The sequence below is a fragment of the Amphiura filiformis genome, chromosome 12, assembly GCF_039555335.1.
Source record: "Amphiura filiformis chromosome 12, Afil_fr2py, whole genome shotgun sequence".
Classification (NCBI taxonomy): Eukaryota; Metazoa; Echinodermata; class Ophiuroidea; order Amphilepidida; family Amphiuridae; genus Amphiura; species Amphiura filiformis.
The window spans coordinates 48,666,542-48,688,620 of NC_092639.1; the positions used below are offsets into that span (position 1 = coordinate 48,666,542).

The 22,079-nt window shown below is 35.1% G+C and overlaps 1 protein-coding gene across 4 annotated transcripts in view; it reads right to left on the bottom strand.

Annotated features, from left to right (window-relative positions):
- Window positions 1–4,561: 4,561 nt before the first annotated feature.
- LOC140166326 (uncharacterized) overlaps window positions 4,562–22,079 on the bottom strand; it is a 136,891-nt gene continuing 119,373 nt past the window's right edge. For all 4 annotated transcript variants that reach the window (XM_072189758.1, XM_072189757.1, XM_072189756.1 and 1 more), the window contains 2 exons: window positions 9,050–9,202; window positions 4,562–6,410 (listed from right to left, as the gene is read on the bottom strand). In XM_072189758.1, coding sequence (XP_072045859.1) covers window positions 6,262–6,410; window positions 9,050–9,202 — 302 coding nt within the window. In that variant the 3' untranslated portion in view covers window positions 4,562–6,261. The remainder of the gene's footprint in view (window positions 6,411–9,049; window positions 9,203–22,079) is intronic.

The following is a 22,079-nucleotide window of genomic DNA, read 5'->3' on the forward strand; positions in this document are numbered from 1 at the left end:
CTGCCCAAAAGTGTCTGCTTTTGACATGACACGTCACATATTATCAGTTACATGGGGAATTATGAAACAAATTACTTTGATAAACCAATTTTTTGGTCTTCAAGTGCATTACTAGTTAAGAAGCATTTTGTGAAATCAGGAGACTAAAATTTCAGTTGTTTTGGACACTGCAAAATTATACTCAAGAGTACCACTCTCATCCCAAAACTGGAAAACCCAAGAACAGTGGTCACTTGGGATGTGGTGCGTTTTATGGAAAAGCGCAGCGGGGTGAATTGTCAAAAATTGACTACACAATAGTCTATAAATATCTAATAGAGATTTTGGGTGAGGTTTGATAGATCTTTATTTTGGATCTTTCACATTATAATATACAGGAAAATATAATTTGTACAATATTATGTACTGTATTACATAGAAATTGTATATATCCTGGGATATATATGAAATGGTGTTATTTGTGCACATAAGTGCATATCAACATGTTAAGAGATTCTATGAATAAATTATTTAAAATAGACTTATTAATTACTTGTGTAACATTCTATTACTTCAACCGTCTATTATTTAAAAGCATGCACTGTGATTTGTCCAAATAGGTCATGTGATTGAGTCCATTATTAGCAATAATGTACCTGAATTGGGTCCCAAATGTAGTAAACCACAACGATTCTCCACATTAAAATGCACTGTCACTATTATACTTTGATCAGCTCGTAATCGGCGGGAATTGTTAGGTTTTACCACTACACCGAAAAGTAGACCGCCGTTGAAAGTGATATAGTTGACCTGAATGGTCTATATTTTGCGTGTTATCAGTAGGCGAAGTATTATGACTTCAATAAATAACTTATGATGCTTCTGGCAAGATACCACAAGACAACGCTCAAAATAAAACATAATGATATTAATCCGCGATGTTATAAGGCCCGCCGATTACGAGCTGATCAAAGTATAGCTGTGGATGTCTTCTCGCGCTACCTTGATGCAAGTACCTTATTTCGTCAAATAAACGCCCCCGGGGCGTTACATTTTCCCAAAGGGGGGGGGCGTTTATGCAGTCAATTTTAGAACGATAATTCACATTAAAATCATTAGGTAAATTTAAAACTCACGCTAAAATGACGATCTATGAACTAGAAACACTGACTTCTGGTTCACTTCCGGGTTTCCAATCCAGATTTCTGCCAAAAAGTGATGCTATTATCGACCATGTGGGCAATTTGGTAAGCTTACTACACAAGATAGCATGGAAATTTCTGCATTTTTGAAACATCTTGGTTGAAAAAAGTGGTTGGGGGGGGCATTTATTTGAGGGGGGTGACTATTTGACGAAATACGGTATAAAATATTTGGGCTAAAAAGTGATAATTATTTTCTCTTTGCACTATTTTATGGTAATAGAATAGAAACAAAGGTTGTTGCAGTATCCTCTGCAATAAAAGTAATGTGTCCTCTGCAACAAAAACATAAATGGGCGATGCACTGCCTCGGACACATCTGAATGTACAATATGCAAGGACACCGCAGTCCCCTTTATTTCTCAATTATTAAATGTGAAACTTTTATCTTTGTTAGTTTGATAGTTGACACAGATAGACAACAAAAACAGTCATTCCACAATTGTGTTTTTATAGGTTTTTATTGACAGTGCACATATATAATATAAAATGTTGTCTAAAACCCGGGTCTAAAACATAGCAAACATATTTGTCTGTTACTTTACACACAAGTGAATACATTATACAATACAAAGATAGATAATCTCTTTGAAAACAAAAACCTTGCTGTGCCAAGTGCATTATTTATATACAGCGATGTCCGGAGTGTATCCAGAAACAAGGGGATGCAGACTGTGCCTTCTGCTGACGTCCAGATGTGTGTAACAAGCTTGTGGTCATTGTAACCATAAAGGGGATTTACCAGTAGTCAATATTATGGCACTGTCAATATTTTGGTACTTTGTGATGAATTTGGGCGCATAAAGTTTCTTCTGAGAAAGAACAAGCATGATCAATTTAAATTTTTGGTACCCAAAAGCATAGGATGCTTGATCAGGCTCCGTACCCCTCTGGATACACTCCCATGAATGGAACTCCACTAACAACATCAATTTCAAGGGTTAAGTTCAGCTACCGTTATGTCATCATGTCTTGAATTTGAATCTGAACTTTGCTTTGAACATGTTGAAAGTGAGTCTAGTATAGGGCCTTAGTTTGTAACAATGTTAAATCATTTTCTCATTTTACCCAATTTCATTGATTTGTAGCAAGATGTTACTTTTTGAAAATAGGTGAAATCTTCTGATTTGGGATCTGTGATAATGCTTTATAATCTTACTAAGTTCCCACAATTCCAGTGTAATTTATGATACTTAAATACAAAATGTTTAACCACATGTGCAGGACCCAGCACAAAACCTCTTTCAAATTATTTTTCCGATTTCATTGAGGTTTTGTGCTGGGTCCTGCACATGTAAAATACATGTTGCATTTACCCCAAGAAAGTTTACAAAACCAATCATTAAAGATTATTACAAACTCATAACCAGCAGCAAGTTTAATCTATAATATTTTCTTCTGACAAAAAGAATGGTCTTTAAAAAGCTGGAATATATCACATTTTTTGTCACAAATCAATTTGACTTTGACAGTTTAATAACTATATCTAAATAACCGTAATAGCATAATTACAGATAGAGCTTCACATCACACAGTTTTAATATGTATACATAAACACTGGAAACATCAATTTCATTGAAACAAGAAAGTCTGTAAGGCTAAGATACAACAAGTTTGTTTCATGCAGGTGGCTTGAATACCAAAATGTGGTATGATCAAGCAAAATGAGTTGGATATAGGGAACACTGATTTTGAGATATAGCCAATATTTTATTGTTCTGAGCAACACTAAAATCTCGGGTTTTCAGCAAATTAAAGCTCTGAGAATTTTGATTTTGTTTGACATCGGACTCATTAAGCTTGATCGCATCACAATTGCTTTTTCTTTATCCGGATTTAGGGAAATTATTCCTCAAACCACAAATATTTATTGTCATATCAGTGCAGAGTTGGTTAGGTATGAAAATTTGATAAGTTTATTTTCATATGATATGTTGAAAATTAAATATTAGCTTAAAAACATCAATTAGACTGGATTTCTTAATTGTGACACGATCAAGGGAAATGAGTCGGATGTCGCTAATTTAATTTTGATTCTGATATATTGGCAAAGAAAGTGTTAAAATTCTTTTGTTTTATATTGTTTTCAGCGATTGATAAATTGATGTAACTTCACAAAGAAAAGTCGTATCAACATGGGGTTTTCAGTTTCTGAAAGCTCTTAATGTCTTCTTTAGAAACATCTTTAAAACTCATTTTCGACCAGGGCCGACATGTGACTCATTCCCTTTGATCATGTCACAATTTAAAAAAAACCAACAGAAATGCGGTAAAACGGTTCCTCCCCAAAATGGAATGCAATACAACCAAGTGCCAACAGGAAACAAACTGTTTTTTTAGTCTGACAATATAAAGCAAATACTAAATATCAACCAAAGAGTTAGTTAAGACATAAGAATTTTTTAGTGTGAAAGATATGAAAACAGAATGGGTAGATACTACAAACTATTCAAAATATTTTTGATGAGTTGTTGAAATTATTTACTTGTTAAAATGCAATTATAGCATTTCACAGGCACACTTAACATGACAACATTTCTTTTAGCCTAATTACTGTAATAAGAATTTGTAAGGCATTTGGTTTAAAACAACTAACCATGATTTTTGTACTGCTAATCACTGATATCAGGGATATCATACATAAATCCTTTTCTTTCCTATGAACACATTATATTTCTCTAAATTCAGCCTTTTTGGTCTGTTTAGCTAGATTGGATAAATATCTCATCTAACTTTCTCTTGATAAAATTTAAGAATACTGATTTTCCAGAGTAAACTTTTTAAAAACAAGAATAAATATGATAAAACTATAAAAAAAGTCATAAGTAGTTCAACTATTATGTACAAGTGACTACATCATCTACTACTTAATGTTAAAACTCTACTCCAAATGACTAATAATAAACAACAAATTTACAATTAGTATACAATCTTATGATGCCACATCTTACGTTTTTTCCCCTTTGTGAAAAAAAGGCCACTTGCTTGGTATGATTTTGACACTAAATTTGGCATTTTACATTTCCATGGAAACAGTAAATTATTAAGTTACACCAACTGAACAAGCTTAAATTACTTAAATATATGAACAATTAAAATGTAAGGGTGGTAACCAAGGGGATTAGGTTTGGAAGAAGTTTGCTGGTTCCCTGCAACTTTGGTGTCTGACCTGCTCTCATGTATTACCACTGACGAAAGATCCAGGGAGTGGTTGATGCAAATCTGCAGCTTGTTGCCTAATGCAGTCTTGGCACATGAAATTTGATTTTTTTTGGTACTGTACATACCGTGTTCATCATGGTTGCATATAACATGCAGAGAAGTGCATGTGCAAGAGATCTTACAGTAGTGCATCAATTATCTCGTTTACAGCTTGCCCAAGAAAGGTGCTGTGTAAGTTACTGGATTGAAAAGTGTCCGATTGCACTGAACGTTTACCTATGGTCTTGGTTGGTCCATGCACCAAAGTGTCTTGAAAGGGTACCAACACAGGGAAGGAGTATATCACTCGTTACCAGAGGGTGCAAGATGGTACACAATGGAGAGTCAAATTTGGGCATTATTGCAGGGTTCACACCACAAGATATGCTTCATATTCTTTTGAGTTTAAAAGTTATGCAGAAGAATTTGTCTATTTTTCATTAATATTTCTGGTGCATTTAAATAACTTTCTCTCTCAAAGATTGTAATATTTTTCACCCACCAAACACCGGTTTTTGAAAGATTAAGTTGCTCATATTGTCTGCAGTAGTGAATCAAAGACTAGTCAAACTTACAGAGAAACACATGCTTTCTGTGGTCCTGTTACAGTGGTCATTCAAAACAAATAGTTTATTGAAAAGTCATCAACAGAGCACAGCTATCACAAAAAAATGTAATTTCAAGCCTTTTTTGGTACGTTTTTATTGCATTTAGATTGATTAGATGTAGTGTTTAGTATTAAACACCCAGTTACAGAGGTATAGACCCGATTGCATTTGTGGTGTGATATCTTCATGCACCCTCTTTACCATCTGTAGTCAAAATAAGTATAATTGGTATTCAAGTAAGATGGGGATGTGGAGAAGGGGAGGCCGGGATGGGAAAGAGGTCATTTCATGTCAGTGGTGCTGAAAATATACCTCGGTATCTGTGAAAGAGATTGTGATCACATAGGCTACCGTAAAAGTGAAAATTTTCATGTGATTAACTTTTGCGCCAATTTGTTTTTGTTGTTGCGATACCTGCTAAAAATGTGAAAAGCGCAACATAAATACAACCTGCAAATATCCACTTCAACGGTAAATGCAATTTCTGTTATAAATTTTACCCTCAAAACATAAAAATTTACAATGTCTTTTAATGTAATATGTATAGAGCTAAGAACAATTTACTATAAAAACAATTATGAGTTTTACATGATTGAACCTAAGTTTGCATCTTTTAAAGTCTGCTACATTCAGTTTCATGATATATATTTGATTTCATGAAATTAAAATTTAATCATTTGGAATGACACTTCTTTGCCTGTTTGAAAATTAGGCATTATTTACTTCATCAACACTGCAGGGAAATTTACTTCATAAATCAATGATAAAAAGTCACTTCTTCGTACATTTTTCTTACTTGTTTTTCTTTGTTGCCAGACACATATTGTCATTTTTCAATATCAATATTGCTTTCACCACATTAAACTTGCTAAGAGTATCTTTCATGATGTCATTTTTCATTAATTTGTTTGTTTGAATTTTGAGGTCAAAGAATGTCACTAAAATATAGATTCCTCTCAGAGCTTCTTAGAGAATATATACCCTGGAATATTTCTTCAAGCTTTGGCAGTTGAGCTCAACTTTTGCATGCATTTTTGAAATACTTTAAAATGGTTAGAATGAGAGCACCATGGATTTTTTCTGGCAGTTTGACTCATATTTTGTCTGGTATTTTCAGATCTTAAAAAGGTATGCATCGCAACTTAATTTCAGTAGAACCAAAACTGAGAGAAAATCGCTCCATTTTAAAATTATTGACAACTTATGTGTCTGGCATTTGGCACAAAAAGTATCCCTGCGTATGAGGTCCGTAGATAGGTGGCGCTGTTTGCCTACTCCTTCATTTCCTTTTCTTTGCACTTAGCGGCATAGCTGGCTTGTAGTTCACATTTGTGTCCCCCTGCTACCAGTTCACGTATGCGGTACTTGTATCCTTTAATGCACGGACTGTACTCTGACCATGGTCCAAAGAAGCATTTTTCTGTAAAATAAAAGGAAGGAATATAAAATTCAATAATTATAATTTTAATTTATTTCATAACCAATTTTGCAACCTTTGATATTTTAATTTTAACATACACCACATGTGAAGTGCAAGAAATGTATTTTTTATTATACTTATTTTTTTGGGGGGGGGGGTATATTTGTAACATTCCCATTAGGCTGAAAAAATAATGCTCTTGGTAGTTACAAAAACAACAAAGCAGAATGCATAAGATATTTTAAAACTTAATTTTGAATTAAGATGTTATTTGTAAGTGTTCAAAAGTACACAGCATAAATTGTGATTTATTTACACAATTGAAGTACAAATATCAATTGTTTTATATACCTATTATTGAATCAGGTAAATTTTCTTCAAAATTTTTCTCACAATTTGATGATTTTATGGCAAAAAACTAAAAAAATTCAACGTTTTCAGCTGAAATGGATGCGCTAAGAAAAACAGGCACTTTGAGACATAGCTTTTTAGACTTACCAGCCTACATCTTTATGGAATGATTTGTTCCAAAAAATAAATCAAGCACTCTGTACAGGTAAAAGAATGCATAATCTTTACAAATTTCTTGGCTTACACAGACTGCCATCTCAATGTAAAAGTCACTTACATTCAGTGTTAAGGGGCAAATTGTGTAGATGAAGTCATGCTTCAGTAACATTACTTTGAACATGACATGTTTTAGGAATGTGTGTTGTCTGCTTGTATGTTATTTAGGGAGAGGAAAACATGCGACAGTAAGAGGTGTGGGGAATACGTAAACTGTTTTGAGATGTGAACTGAATGATGTCTCTCAGAATGCAGTCACTAGATTATTTACCAGCTTAAAATGCTTTACTTGAAATCAGTCTTTGTACAAATCACAGCATAAGAAAAACACCCTTTTTGATCCTTATTTCCAAAAATTGACCAAACATTAAAATTTTACTTTCATTACCATTTAGGATTAATTAAATGATTAGGCCTAAGAGCTATGTTTCATTTGGCAAAACAGAATGTTTTTTTAATCTAAAAGAAAAAAAATAGTTCTGTATTTTTCTGGAATATGGATCCTTCCCAAGTGAAACACATACATGTGCTCTGCTTATTGCCAACAGATACTTGGCATGTCCAGGGGGACTTTGGGTACTGAGCCCCCCGCACTTTGTTGAAAATCATGTAAAATCAGCCGTTTTTTGGTGATTTTAGCCATAAAGCCCCCCCCCCCCGCATAACTCTGATAGCCCCCCGCAGGAGAAGATCCTGGACACACGGTGGATAATGTCTTTTACTTTGGGAGCAGTGTAATACTTAGAGAATAAAAGATAGGATTATTTCTAATATTGTGTCATAATAATTTCAGTAGTGGATGTTGGCGCAACTATATGTGTTACCCGAATGCATTATCGTACGGTTATTGAGGATCAACAAGTGTGGCGCACACACTGTGTTATATCACTGTCCATTATTGTGTGATATAATATACCGTATTCGTCCGAGTATAGCCCCACGTTCAAGTATAGTCCCACCCCCCATTTTTCGAAAAATTACAAAAATTGTACAAAAAAAAAATTTTAAGTTTTTGTTTTGTTTTTTGGAGTGTCCCTAGACCTAGACCTACATGCTAGAATCATTCATGGTTGACCTAAAAATAAAAAAAATTCAAGATGTTTTGTATTTTTAATATGAAAATTGATAATTTGTAGTCATGTCATACTCTATTAATGATTTCAAAATGCATTCAAATTCAATGCATTTTGAAAAAAAAAAATTGTTGAAATTGAGTATAATCCCACCCCCAATAATGAAAAAAATTTCACCTAAAAAAGCGGGTGGGACTATACTCGGACCAATACTGTACTTGAAAACCAATTAAATTGTGTGAATTCTTTTCTTTTTGTGATTTGGGAGTAAAATATTTGTACAACTGTTATTTGCTTCGTTCTCTAGATACGGAGATGAAACAGGGTCCCTGATGCATATTAAATGCTGGATGAATTACTGTACACTTATGTAGCCCCAAGAATAGGACTGACAAAGGATGTTTTTGTTTGCTTACTTGTTTGATTTTGTGATCTGGCATGTAATGTTATAGTTATTTGTAGGGGTGTTAAAAGGCACTAAATTTCAAGGGAAAATGTTGTTTTTCTGTGCACCCTGGGATGTGTTTTCAATATGAATTCTGCACCATATTTTTTAGGGTTAGGGTCGGTTTGGGTTAGGATTAGGGTTATACTTGTGCCTAGGGTATACCAGAATTATTCCTTTTCTGATTTATAGTCTGGTTTATTATGGTAGTTTCTCAAAATGTTTAGACCCAGATTTTGCATTGGGACTGCATGTTTTTTAGTTGTTTGTAAATAAAAACAGCTGTTTTTGGCTTATGTGGTTTCATTATGACAAAAAATGTTTAAAATATCTTTGCAAAATTTCTTCAGATTTTTTACAGTTTTTTCGAGCTTATGATATTTTAGGGTCATTTAGTGTTTTCCAGAAAAGAAAATTTGCCTACTTGAGAAGTCAATCCCTCTGTCAGTCTGTAGAAAAGGTGCTTTTGCGTTGCCCTAGTGGTGAAACATTTTGGTCACATACATGTATGTGTATTCTATCCATGTTTTAGTAACCCCTTAGCCCTTTCTTACCACGACCATTATTGCCAAAGCACTGTTTTGTCTTCATGACAGTCTGCTCGCAATCGGGTGGCGTGTCTTCTGTCCGGATTAGCGTCCCTTCAAGTCTGCGTGTATCACTGAGGGGATCGCATGATGACCATTCAGTATAATCATACTCGCAGGCTGTAAAAATGAAAGAAAATAGTTATGCGAGGACAAGAAAAGTATGTTTCTTGACTCCAAACACTGCCTTTTGATATTTGAAACATTGAATGGTCCAGAATGTTAAAGTGAGATTCTTGAAATTTTCTGGAGTGTCTCGATCACATTATTTTGGCAATTTTTCAAGGTGAGATTCAAAAGTCAAAATATCTCTGATTTTAAACATGTATTGAATTTCCATTTTTTAGGTAACTGGGGGGACACATATTTTTTTTGGTGGGTATGCTTATGCTCCCCCAGAATTGGTCTTTAGGAACTGATGGCATACCGGTAAAAGGAGCTCTTTCAGATCTGCGAACAGTCAAAATCAAGGGTCTTGCTTTCTGGTTGAAAATTGATTGGAAAACACAGAAATGTAGGAATGGTAATTTAGAGGTCTTTTAGAGCTGAAATGAGTGCCCCCTGGCATATAACTTCTGGATGCATAAATCCAAAATATACAAAATAAAGTACCCACCATACTTTTGGTATTTTGTTTGTTTAATATTTCACATACAGTTTCAAAATTCAATATATATGACAGCCGTTGTATATATAATAGAACATTAATACTTTCGAAAGGAAAAGGAAAACGGGTTAGGTTAGAAATCTTTTTTTTTTCATATCCCATCATGCAATGTTGTTCCAATGTCCCTTCAAATGCATCAATTATCATGACTTCAAATAACCCATGCATGAATTCAAATGTGGAAGAGAATGGGACCTAGTGGCAATAGTGCATGATGGGATATTTGGAAATGGTCAACATCACCGATGCAGACGCATAAGCCTGTTATAGAGAGAAATGATAATAAAGTAAATTAAATGATGTAGGCTGAAGCATGAGAAGGAAAACAACATAGTATATGGGGTTTGTTATACATTAAAGGGCATTTTGTGATTCAAAGCATCATCCCCCCACTTTTCACAAAAAAAAGTCGGAAATTTTTATACCACTGGAAACCTCTGGCTACATGATGTTTATGTAAAAAAAAAGAAAAGCAGATTCATTTGTTTAATATCATCAAATTTGTATTCCATTCTGGTGTACCAGAACGAAATTACAACACAGTAGTATAATGGAGCAGTGTACTACACATAATCGAAAGCAACTGAAATTTTGGGAATAATTTTTTTTCATGAAAAATGTCATATAAAGAGGATGCTATGATCACGAAATACTCCTTTAAAATCAATGATATACATAGTAGCCTGGCCGGTAGTCGTTTTCACATGCTGCTTTATTGCGCACCAATGATGCAGATGTCTGATGCATGAAAGATAATGACATTAGTAATCGGCAATGGCATAACATGCTACTGAAATGACCACAGACAAAATGTTATCTAATGGAGCTATGCACTTTTTGTATGTCAATAAATCATACACTTGCAGGGCAACATTATCATTCAGGAACATTTGCTCATTCAATTGGTTTTTGAGGTTGAATCTTGGAGGGGGAGGTACTTTAGTGGAATATGGAGGGTACAGGGACGTGCTTTGTGTGCATTTTCAGGCTTTTTGGTATCACTTAGGGTTGCAATTTTCATAAAACTCATTTACAGATGGGGATGGGGTGAATTTTCTCAAAAAATCTTTAAAAAAGTGCAGATTTCTTCATTGATTTTCAGGAAAAATTTTGAAATTTTTTTCCAGAATTTCGCAAAGTAACAGTAAGTTTGAACAGAAAGAATGAAGAATTATTATACTATAGGGGTCCTCTTTTCATCAAATTTGGTGTACTGGGATAGGATAAATGAAATTTATTTAGCACCTAACTATATAGTAGGGGTTACCTCCAGGACAGGAACCCCGGCTCTAGCATGGATAACTAGAACATTCTTGAGACCCCCCTGGAATGTTCCCGTACTTCTTTGTACCAATAAAGATTTAAAAAAAATTTTATCACATGATTATGAAGCTACAAAATTCCTTCTTTCTGATAATACAAATCTGTTGAGTGCTGCTGATGATATTTTTTCTATTTTTCAAAATCTGAGCTGACGCTATTATATAGCTCAGTACCAATTTGCCCATGGAATATGATACATGGCAATGTTACTCTGCTGAGTCATCAAGCTGTTGCTAAGACAGTTGGCTTAAAAACTGAAATATTTTGTTTCTCTGCTCCATGGTAAATGTATCCTAAACTAGCTATCTGAATCTGATAATTAAATTTGGTTTGCTTTTAAGTTGGCTTTTGCGTCAGATATGGAACTATTGATGCAATTAGTGATGTTACGTTACCATATCTATGTCACACATTGGAGGAATCGGATTTCATGTATGTTGAAATCGGTGCGATCAATGATAACATACTTAACAGGTATGCATGCAAGGAAATATGCGTAATGCATTGTATTCAGAATTTTTAAAAGTACTAATAATAGTCGAACATGATCCGTTCCCATAAAACCAGAAATATATCAGTAGACTTTGTTTGAAACTGGTGTGATTAATGATAACATAACATACTTAACAGGTATGTGGGCAAGGAGCAGCTTAATGCGTTGTATATTCCGATTTGAAGTATTAGTAATACTAATACTAGTCAAATGTGATCCATTGACAAAACCTGGAATATATCGGTAAACCTTTGTTTGAAATAAAGACCCAAAAGAGATAAAATAAAAATGTGTCATATATTCAAAAATAAGATTTGAAATGTTAGAATGTGATTTGATATCTGTATTACTTATTACAACAATCTCACTTTATTTTCCTGATTGCAGTACCTTAGCGGCAAATTCAAACTGAATATTCAATCAAATGATTTGAATATTCAATCTTTTTGGCAAATCAAAACGGGCCATTCTTAAGACTTTTAGCGATTGAAGTTAGAGACAAGATTGTTCTGTTTGTAAAGCGCATTGAGAAACTGTTTTGTTATACTCTATAAGAGTATATTATTATTAAACGTATGACAAGGACTTTTCAGTGGGTTTTGATACAATACGGAATGACTGGTCATTTTTATGCAAACAAATAACAGATTATATAGCCAAATATATATCTTTTGAAATATCCAATTCAGATTTGATCAATGAGTCATTCAATCACAAATATCATATTCTCACAGCTTTGTTTCCATAGTAACTGTTTAGAAAAAAATTCATGTATATATCACTTTCGGTTGCAAAGATAAGGGGCACGGTGATGAAAGATAAACATCTTAAAGTAGTTGTCTTTCTCCCAGTTGCAGAGATTACAAGAGATATCAAAATATTTTGCTGTTGCGTTAACAGTTCCAGGGCTATCAAGAGCCGACCCCCCCTCCCAGTCAGGGGGAAGGGAATGTGAAAATTCAGGTTCAATAGAAAAACATGGGTAGCATTTTCAGCCTTTTGGTATATCAATGACCCTTCTTTCTAGACCAATTTTGGTATATGGATGAGTCCGTTTTTCAAAATGTTCTCAATTTTTTTCGTAAAATAGCCCAAGTTTGCCTTACTGTAGCCAACATTTTTGAAATTTCCCCAAAATTTGGAGGACAATTTGTAAAAATTAAGACAATTTGTCTTAAATTTGGTCAAAAATTTTGGATTTTGGTATATTGATGGATCAAAATTTCCTGAAAAATTGGTATATTGATGGGCCCCCTTTCAAATTCTCAGCGGCACACCCCTACCCAAAGCAAACTATACCCATGGTGCCATATACCACTAATTCCAGAGCAGCTTTGGATGTGTTATATCAAAATCACTGTCTATAAACATGATGAAGGAGCTAAAAGTGCTAAAGGGATGAACATGCACATGCCCTTATCGGACGTCACTTCTAGCATGACTGTTGAAAGTTCTCCATTCACCAACCATATCAGATAATGCCAGGAGATATTTAGGACAAAACTCACAGGTATTTGGAGACTGAGACTGAGCCTATGTAAATTTCAGAGAGGTTTAAAGTAAACTTGCCTGAGGCTGAGACTGATGATAAGATGTGCTAGGTGTCAAGTGCATATGGGATGAGTGGTGCTGAATGATTGGAGGGATCCACACCATGTTACTAGGGCATACAAAGTGCCACTTAATTGGGCTATATCCCAAGGTGATATATGACTCTTCCTTTATCTTGCTTGGGCTATGTTTGGGCACTGTATAATAGCTATAGATTATTTCAAACACAAGTTAATGCTATCTACTTAGTGAATTATGTCAAACACAAGTTAATGCGATATTCTGAAGATGGCTATAAATTATGTCAAAGACAAGTTAATGCTATCTACTGATGATAGCTACGTAGGCCTACTTTATATTAGGCATGTCACGTCAACATGTTTAACAAAAAAGTGTGTATAGTGTGAAAGTGTATATAAGGCTACATGTTCTGTGTGAGGATTTGCACTCATCTTCAGGACATGCCCAGAATCCTTCACTTTCCTGGGGAGGCTGATGTCTGGTAACTCATCTAGGGGGGCTGGCTGAGCAGCTGAAATGTCCCGATGAAATGTGCCTAAAATTATTTCATGTTTTGGGTGAAAGCATGGGGGGGGCTTCAATTGCAAGAATCCCCCAAATCTCCTCCCTGAGCACACAAATACTATGTTTGACATAGGCCTACTATTGTGGCCTAACACTTCAGTGAGATCACGGTCTGTGTTCAATTCATTACTTGTGTGCTAGACTTCTAGACAAGATATTGTCTTCTATAGACCACTTGACATGTGACGTCATTGCCCGGCAGCATGTGTGTGAATTATGGCAATTTCCATTGTTCTTTCCCCTGCAGTGTGAGTATGCATCGTAGTTTGCTCAGGGCATGTGCATTTTAAATCGCCCACCACATTTCATATAGTACAAGAAAGCCATCGAACAGTGTAGCAGTTCGTTCAAGCATATCGATAGACCAGTCCCTCGCCTTTGTTGATAAACAATAATGTCAAGTCTTCTATACCATTGTCTACTCAAAATCAACCTGCTTCACCACTGTGCAAGATGACAGCAAAGGCTGAGAGTATTACTCCTATATCACTGACTATCAGTAGGGGAGAGCGGGGAGTGTTCGCCCTAGGGGCAGGTTCGCCCACCCCTTGTTTCTCAGCACTACGGCTATCAGGGAATTTGGTGATGGCAAAATTTATAGGTGACATAGGTCATTATAAACTTCTCATATTAGCTACGCGACATATAGGGACGTGTTCATCGAACTGCAGCAAAAAACAAAAAATTACACCAAAACGTAATTTTTTCTTGCATTCATAATGTTGTATTATCATTGATACATAAATACAGATGATTTTAATGGAAATCTGTATTGGGAACATATGGGATTTGTCAAAGATTTAATGCAGTTATAATCTCCTTATTCGATTTGTGTTTTGCATACCCTGAAGAAAATACAAAAATGTGCACAAGGGGCTCGTTAAGCCCTTTTGAGGATGGGGCATGTTCGCCCTATATCTTCCCAGGCGGACTTACCCCAAACTGGAGGGCGAACCTGCCCCATCAGCGTATTATGCAAAATATTGATAATTAAACCATTAAACAAGGTAAAACTACTGAAAAACATGTTTTTTAAAGTTATGTGATATCGGTATTACTCATACCACAGTTTATGTCCTAATCCATTTCTCCCCGAAGTTGTAAACATGATACGTTTAAGCTCACTTTGGACCCCTACATTTTACCCTGACCCGACCCCTGCAACAAATTTAGTGACTCCCCAGAAGAGAATGAGTGCCCTGTATACTCTTGCTAAATGTTTGCATTGAATATGTTATTGTTATGCAATGTTTAAACCTTTTTTGTGATTAGGGTGAACTTACCCCACCATATGGGCTGAACCTGCCCCAATATGGGCAAGTTCGCCACTTTAAAAAACTTTTTTTTGTTTGCTCTATCCTGTTGCTATTGTAAGGCCTATAGGTCTGGGATTGTGGCCGTATATAGCTAAGACATAGGGCTTTCACATGGGCTAATCAGGTCATCCCTAACCTTAAAATTGACATCGCTAGGCTGGTCAGAAAAAAATAGGGCGAACACTCCCCGCTCTCCCCTACTGTATCAACACTACTGTAAATAATCCCTAGGCCTGTGCCCAGGGTCTATGCTGTGTTATTTTACATATACAAAAATAACCCAAGTTTGAAATTTAGGGCCATGTTTCTTGTTACCTCAAAAGAAATTAATCTGTGTGATTTTGCTGTTGCTACAGGAAGCCACACCTCAGCATCCCAAAGTTCAGGCAACTCTGATGTGCATGGTACCTTAATGCTCTGAGTGCTAGCCATAGGTTTCAACATCTAAAGTCCCAGTTTCGAGATATTTTCTCAAAATATCAAGAGCTATCTCAAGAACCACTGAACCAATACTAGGCTTGTTTGTACTCATTTTGATTAATTTTTCATGCTGATTCCAAATATGGTCATGAAAATGTACAATTCTTAAATTTTTGAATTTTGATTTTTTTAAACTTGTCGTCTGTAGTCGACACACGTGGAGAGAGTTAAACAAATACTACACAGGTGTGCAAGGAAACAGCACCTGCTGCAGTGTTAAGTTTCAAACTACTGGGATTTGAACCCTTGACCCAGAGATGAGATTAAAGTGAGTCAGGCCTCATTGTCAGCCAATCATCATAGATGTTCCTGGTGTTGAGTGAAACTGTGATAGCACAAGAGGATTTATCTGCAGTTTGATTGTTTTTCATGGTGATTCTGCTATTTCGGTGTCAAGAATAAACATCAATGATTATTCTTCGTAACCGTGTAGAGAAATACCAGAGTTGAGTCCCAAGGGTTTAATATGAGGAAAACATTGCTTAGTTATCCAAATTTATAGTTGGAAATGATCTTTTTTCAGAATGGAATGTACTTTTTTCATACATGTACCAAAGATACTGTTATTTGAGAAGAAATTGTTTTCCTAAGCTGAGAGGCTTTGTAGCTTGAGTTTAGTTCACCTAACCTTTTCTGCTTAAACATCTTACAAACTAAGACAAATATGTTGGCAACATCTTTTCAGCCTCCCTCTTTTGTACTGACCCATCTTCTGCTGCATGCTAGTCTTATCCCACTTTCCATCCAAAACATCTTGTTTTTGTGATTGTTTACCGTTTTGTGGTGTCAACCCTCATTTCATCTTATGACAAGATTAGAAGATCAGATGGATGTATTTAATATAAGGGGAGCATGATAAGTCCTCACAGCCCCTTGAGTCCCCAAATGAACTGCAGATTCTGTGTTGAGCACCCCTTGTATTTTACAAGAAAAAGTTTTTATCTGCCTTAAATAGAAATTGCCACGGTTTACCTGTATATTGTCAGCTTTAAGGGTTGCCATATGGGAAGGCTTAACCTTAATGCTCTGCGTGCTAGCCATGCGCTTCAACGGAAAAAGTTGAAGTTTTGAAATATTTTCTCAAAATATCAAGAGCTATCTTAAGAACTACTGAACGAATACTAGGCTTGTTTGTACTAATTTTAATGCATTTTCCATGCTGATTCAAAATATGGTCATGACAATTTACATTTCTGAAATTTTTGAATTTTTTAACATTATTTTGAAACGTGTCGCCTGCAGTCGACACCTGCGTGAAGAGAGTTAAGGGCCTTCTACTAAGTGTTGGTATGTTAGTTTACTTTGAGCTAGCATCTAATGTAAATATAGAAATACTTGTGACTTGAATGAAGTACTTCTTGGTCAGTAGCCTCCAGTAGGATACCTTATACCCTAACATTATGCCGCTAATTGACACATTCAAATTCCTTAAGCCATAATGAACCTCAGTATTAATTAACAGGTGAATTTCACAAGGTATGTAAAGGTCTGTTCTGTGCTCCCAGCGAAAGTGTAAAAAATTAAAATTGTCTTTAAAATACTTACAAGTGAAGGATAGGTCATTCAAATTGTTATTTGGTATTTTTGAAAGGAAATATTTGGCAAAAATAAACATCAATGAGACCATTTTTGCATCATAGTGTACATAAGGACCAGTGATTGCACTGACAAAATTTCATTGATATAGCTCTTTCACTTCTGGGCGATTTCTAAAACTTTTGATACCCCTCAGATGTGTACTAATTTCTCTCAAGTAGAGAAAGAAATTACATTTTCATGCAAAATGTCAAATTTTGTCTTTAATCATGACTTTTGGCTTAACCACTTGCAGGCTACTATCAGCACACTACTAACAAAAGTGTTAAAACAAAAAGACTTTTGATGTTTATGATTTTCTGAATGAGCAAATCACTGAATAGGCAAATTTCAAAAAGTGTGTAATGTTTTCAAAATTAAAACTTTTGTAAATTATAATGATAAATGATTTATATAAATGTGTGTAAATTTGTGAAGTTGAAATTATTGATGCAGTACTACATGGGATTTTATTTTCTTTGCTCTGAATGCGGGTCATAGGCTCAAAAAGAGTCCAAATTGTGAGACATTTTTGAGACCTGTTTATTCAAGTTTAACCAGGAAATTCAACAGTTCCTTGTAAATGACTTACTGTGATAATACTTTTCAAAGTTAATTCAAAAATATTTAACTCCACAAAGAATATAATAACCCTATACTACGACATGATGATAACAAACAAAAAGAGAAACTGCTTTAAAGTAATTAAAAGGCACTGACAAATTATTTTAAAAAGTGTCAAAGGGTAATGTAAAAAATATGAATAGTTTTTAAGAATGGTAAGAACTGAATGTATTATTTACAAACAAGATTGAAATTGTGGCCGGTAGAAGACAAATTAAATGTTAAGGAGTTACAGTAGGTAGGCATACAGAATAATTACAGCTTTGGAGGGATTTAAAGTTTTACAATGGGAAAAGGTTGGAACTAGCTCGAGATACTCTAGCTAAAATACAGGTTTACATTTACTATCTTACATTATCTTGCTGTATTTCAGCTAGAGCTCCAAACGACAAGCTTCCAGGTTTTTTGGAGAACAATACTGTTACGTAAGATGAAGAAGAAACCCGCCTCGGAGCCCGCCCTACTCATTATTTCATTGTACTTATTGCAATTTGCCTCCACACATTACGTAATCAACACAAAGCTTTTGTGAGGATTAGTGAGTGGATAAGAAATTGACAGTGGAGGATACTGAAGGACACGCCGATTGTTAGTTGTCAATCATGAATTGCCGCAACGTTTTAATATTTTACTGCATGGCATTCCGCAAACACCAAGACAAATTATGCCGTATTTTTCCAAAGATCATCTCATATGAAGTAAGCTGAATGCGATCTGTACTTTTGTAACATTCCGATCGCTTTTGATCACCTATTATCGGCGAATTTGCTGAAAACATGTGAGTTCATGTTGTGTAAACATAATTAGCATAGACACAAATGAAATTACGATGCAATACAATGCAATTTGAATGCGCAGCAGATCTATAGAAATAACGTTGCCCGGTTTTATGCAGAATTAGACCCTGTCTGGTTGGAACTGTTCTTCAGGAATTGCTTAAGGAAAATTGCCAATATACAAGTAGATCATAATTGTATCTTTACTAAACTCAACCCAGAAAGTATCGAAACGATTATAGATGGTCAGATATATCGGGAAATGAAATATATGGCAAAAACTTATTTAATGTATATAAAGCGCAGCTTTCTCCTGCACATTTTGATACCTCTTTTGTTGCTCTACGATATCATTTTGTCGAGTTATGGGCGCTTGAGTAGCTTAAAGTCGGATTTTGAAATTTGCACTTAGCTCCTATTTAAGCCAAATGCGTTGTTCAGAGCATGCGACGACGATCCAGGCAGTGATAGACAGTGATGGTGGGCACACCAAGTATTGAGATGTCAGCAGAAAGAGTTCATGAGATAAGTCAGAGATAAGTAAAGGGTTGCAAGTATTAAAGTTGGAAGTCGAAGGAGTAAAATAAAGTAAAGTTCATGGTTAAGTAAACAGAGCACATCGATGTCCTTTGTCTTGTGTGTGTGTGTACTCGACGAATGCATTTGGCTTGAATAAGAGCTAAGTGCAACTTTCAAAATCCGACTTGAAGCCACTCAAGCGCCCATAACTTGACCAAATGATATCGTAGAGCAACAAGAGAGGTATCAAAATGCGCAGGAGAAAGCTATGCTTTATATACATTAAATAAGTTTTTGCTATATATTTCAGTTCCCGATATATCTGACGATCTATATTCGTTTCGATACTTTCTGGGTTGAGTTTATAAGAACATGATGAGACTCCTGTGGACTATTCATAAGGTTAGAGTCAACCAGCAAGTTTGCTATCGCAGAAACTGTCTTCTGAAATGGAGTGAATAGCTATACATTTCTCCTGTCTCCTCAAGCAACTGGAGCTTTTTTAGCCCAGTGGCCACAAATGTTTAAGAGTTAGCAAGACATCAAGAGGAGCTATAAATTACTCTACAACATGTAATGTCATTTTTTTTTAATTTCTATATTTTGCATGATGGTAATGCTGAATGGTGTACTAAAATACCATGTGAAAGACTAAGCATAAAGTGCTTTAATTATAGTAAAATTTACATTTTTATATTAAATCTGGAAATCTCCAGTTTTATTCAGAGTTCACTGATCAAGTGATGGCTAAACACATTGCGTACATGTGTATCATTGAATCATTGACACATAAATTTTCTGAACATTGCTATTCATCTTACTCCTTGACGTATAAACTGTGTGCATATCGCTATTTGTCTTACGTTTTGTTTATACATCCCACAGGCATGAACAAAAGTAGAACAAAAAAAGCTGAAAAACAGCATGAAATTGGCAAGAAAGACCCAAAATTGGGCTGAAAATAAATAAAGATGTGTAAATTTGAATAGTCAAAAAAAGCAGAATTCAGCTGATCAGCTGAAAAATGTCATGCCTGATCCCAGCTGCATGAGGCTCGAAATTAAAAGGGGACAATGTGATAAGTGAATACTAACATTTAAATAGGAATCTATTCTTTATGAGCTTTTATGCAAATCACACATTATTGCTTTAAGAGGAGCAGTAGAGAAGCAATCGCTCTTACGCCTCTGAAAAGATAACAGTATCTGTATCATCAAGTTGGATAATTTTCATTGATAATTCAATGTCTGACTGTAATGCAAACTTCGCTCTACAGCTTTTTTTGGGGCGCCCTCTACGGAGGCGTCCCACAATATAGGCATGTACTTGTGAGTAGCTTCTAATTTCAGTCTTACTAGATTTACTCCATAATTGTTGTGCTATTTTGCTAAAATTATGCCCTTGCTCAGAAATAAATCCACAATATTCTTGGATTTGATTTTATTATTGTTTTCTGTTATGCACAGGATAAAATGGTGTGCGTATATTCTTTGTTTAAAAGACAAAATTAATGGATTTGTAAAAACACCAAATAAATCGAGACCTTTGACCTTTGTAACCACTTTGACCTTTGTAACCAGTTTACCGCCTCTTAGAACCCGATGACGGTGACCAACACTATGGATTACAATAGCCTAATCTGAATGGCATAGTCCAATAAGCTCAAATAAACAATCATAGTGCAAAATTTGACCTAACTTGCAGAGTATGAGTTTTTGTACCCAAAGTTTCAAAGTCAGGCATCTTATCAAGATCAAGATAGTGATAGTGACATAACAATTAACACGCTTATCTTACCAAGGTCTTATCTATCTGCATGGGGTAATTGGAAATTATGGTGTAGCCTATTTGTTTTAAGGATGAAACAACTGGCTCCTTTTGCATGGAAATTAGAACAAATTACTATACAAGCTGTATCAAAAAGTTTGGTACCCAGCAGTTTTGATAGTAATTGAAAAGCCTGGTTCTTCCAAATGCAATATCGGGTCCCCCTTAAAATGATCAAATGATCAGACCATAAATCTTTTGTGACTGTTTATGACATTAATCAACAAATTATGCGGATCCTAGATGTGTCGAGGATGTTATGTTTATGAACAAAACGTTACGTTTGTATTTTCAACATTGTTAATCATTGCTACGTGTATGTTAACAAATGAAAGTTCTGTAATTATTTTAATTCTTCAATGCTAAGTTAGTAAGTATTCTTTTGGATATCATCAAATTGTAAATCTCTAGTCAGATTTTCAGTGTGTTAACAACTATGTATCAAAGATGTTACGTTCATGTACAAAACATTAACGTTCTTATCTTGTAAACATTGTATACCCATATATATAGCTACTTTTGAAGAATGAATGTTCTGTAATTGTCTTTTATCCTTCATCTCTATTAGATTTTCAGTGTATTAGCAAGTAGATGATGTATATGTATCACAGACGTTATGATGTATATGTATCACAGACGTTATACATTCATAAAAACTTTTCTTTTGGTCAACATAGGGTAGATCCTCTTCTATACTATCCATCATATACCCCCTGCATAACGAAATTCAACAATATTCAATATCCAAAGCAATATCATCACTACAATATGCCCCAAAATTGAACTCCCCACCCCACATAATCGCAAATTGACACGACAGCTTCATTCCAATTCAATTTATTTCATCCAAAACGGTCCTGTGATACACCTTCCCCAATCAAACACATTTGTCTTGCATTTGATCATCTTCTACTCTTCCCTAGAAAAAATCATTATGATACCAAATCCCGGGACCAAATCTAAACACCATGCCATGGAATTCACCATATCACGTCCAAGCTCACATAATTTGGGCGCCCCATTCCTTTTTTAAAGGAATTTTTATTTATAATCACAATCTTGCTGTCATTTTATACAAGATTACAACGTAGACTGAAAGACAACATTGTGACAGTGTTGTTTTTGAACTAGATAACAACATGATTAGTATAATCTTGCCTGACAGTCTGGATGTATTTGAGCTCCATGTTTTGCCTGATACTTTAGGTTGAGACGACAGCAGTAAACTTGGATGATAGGCAAGGATGGGGGAGGCTTAACA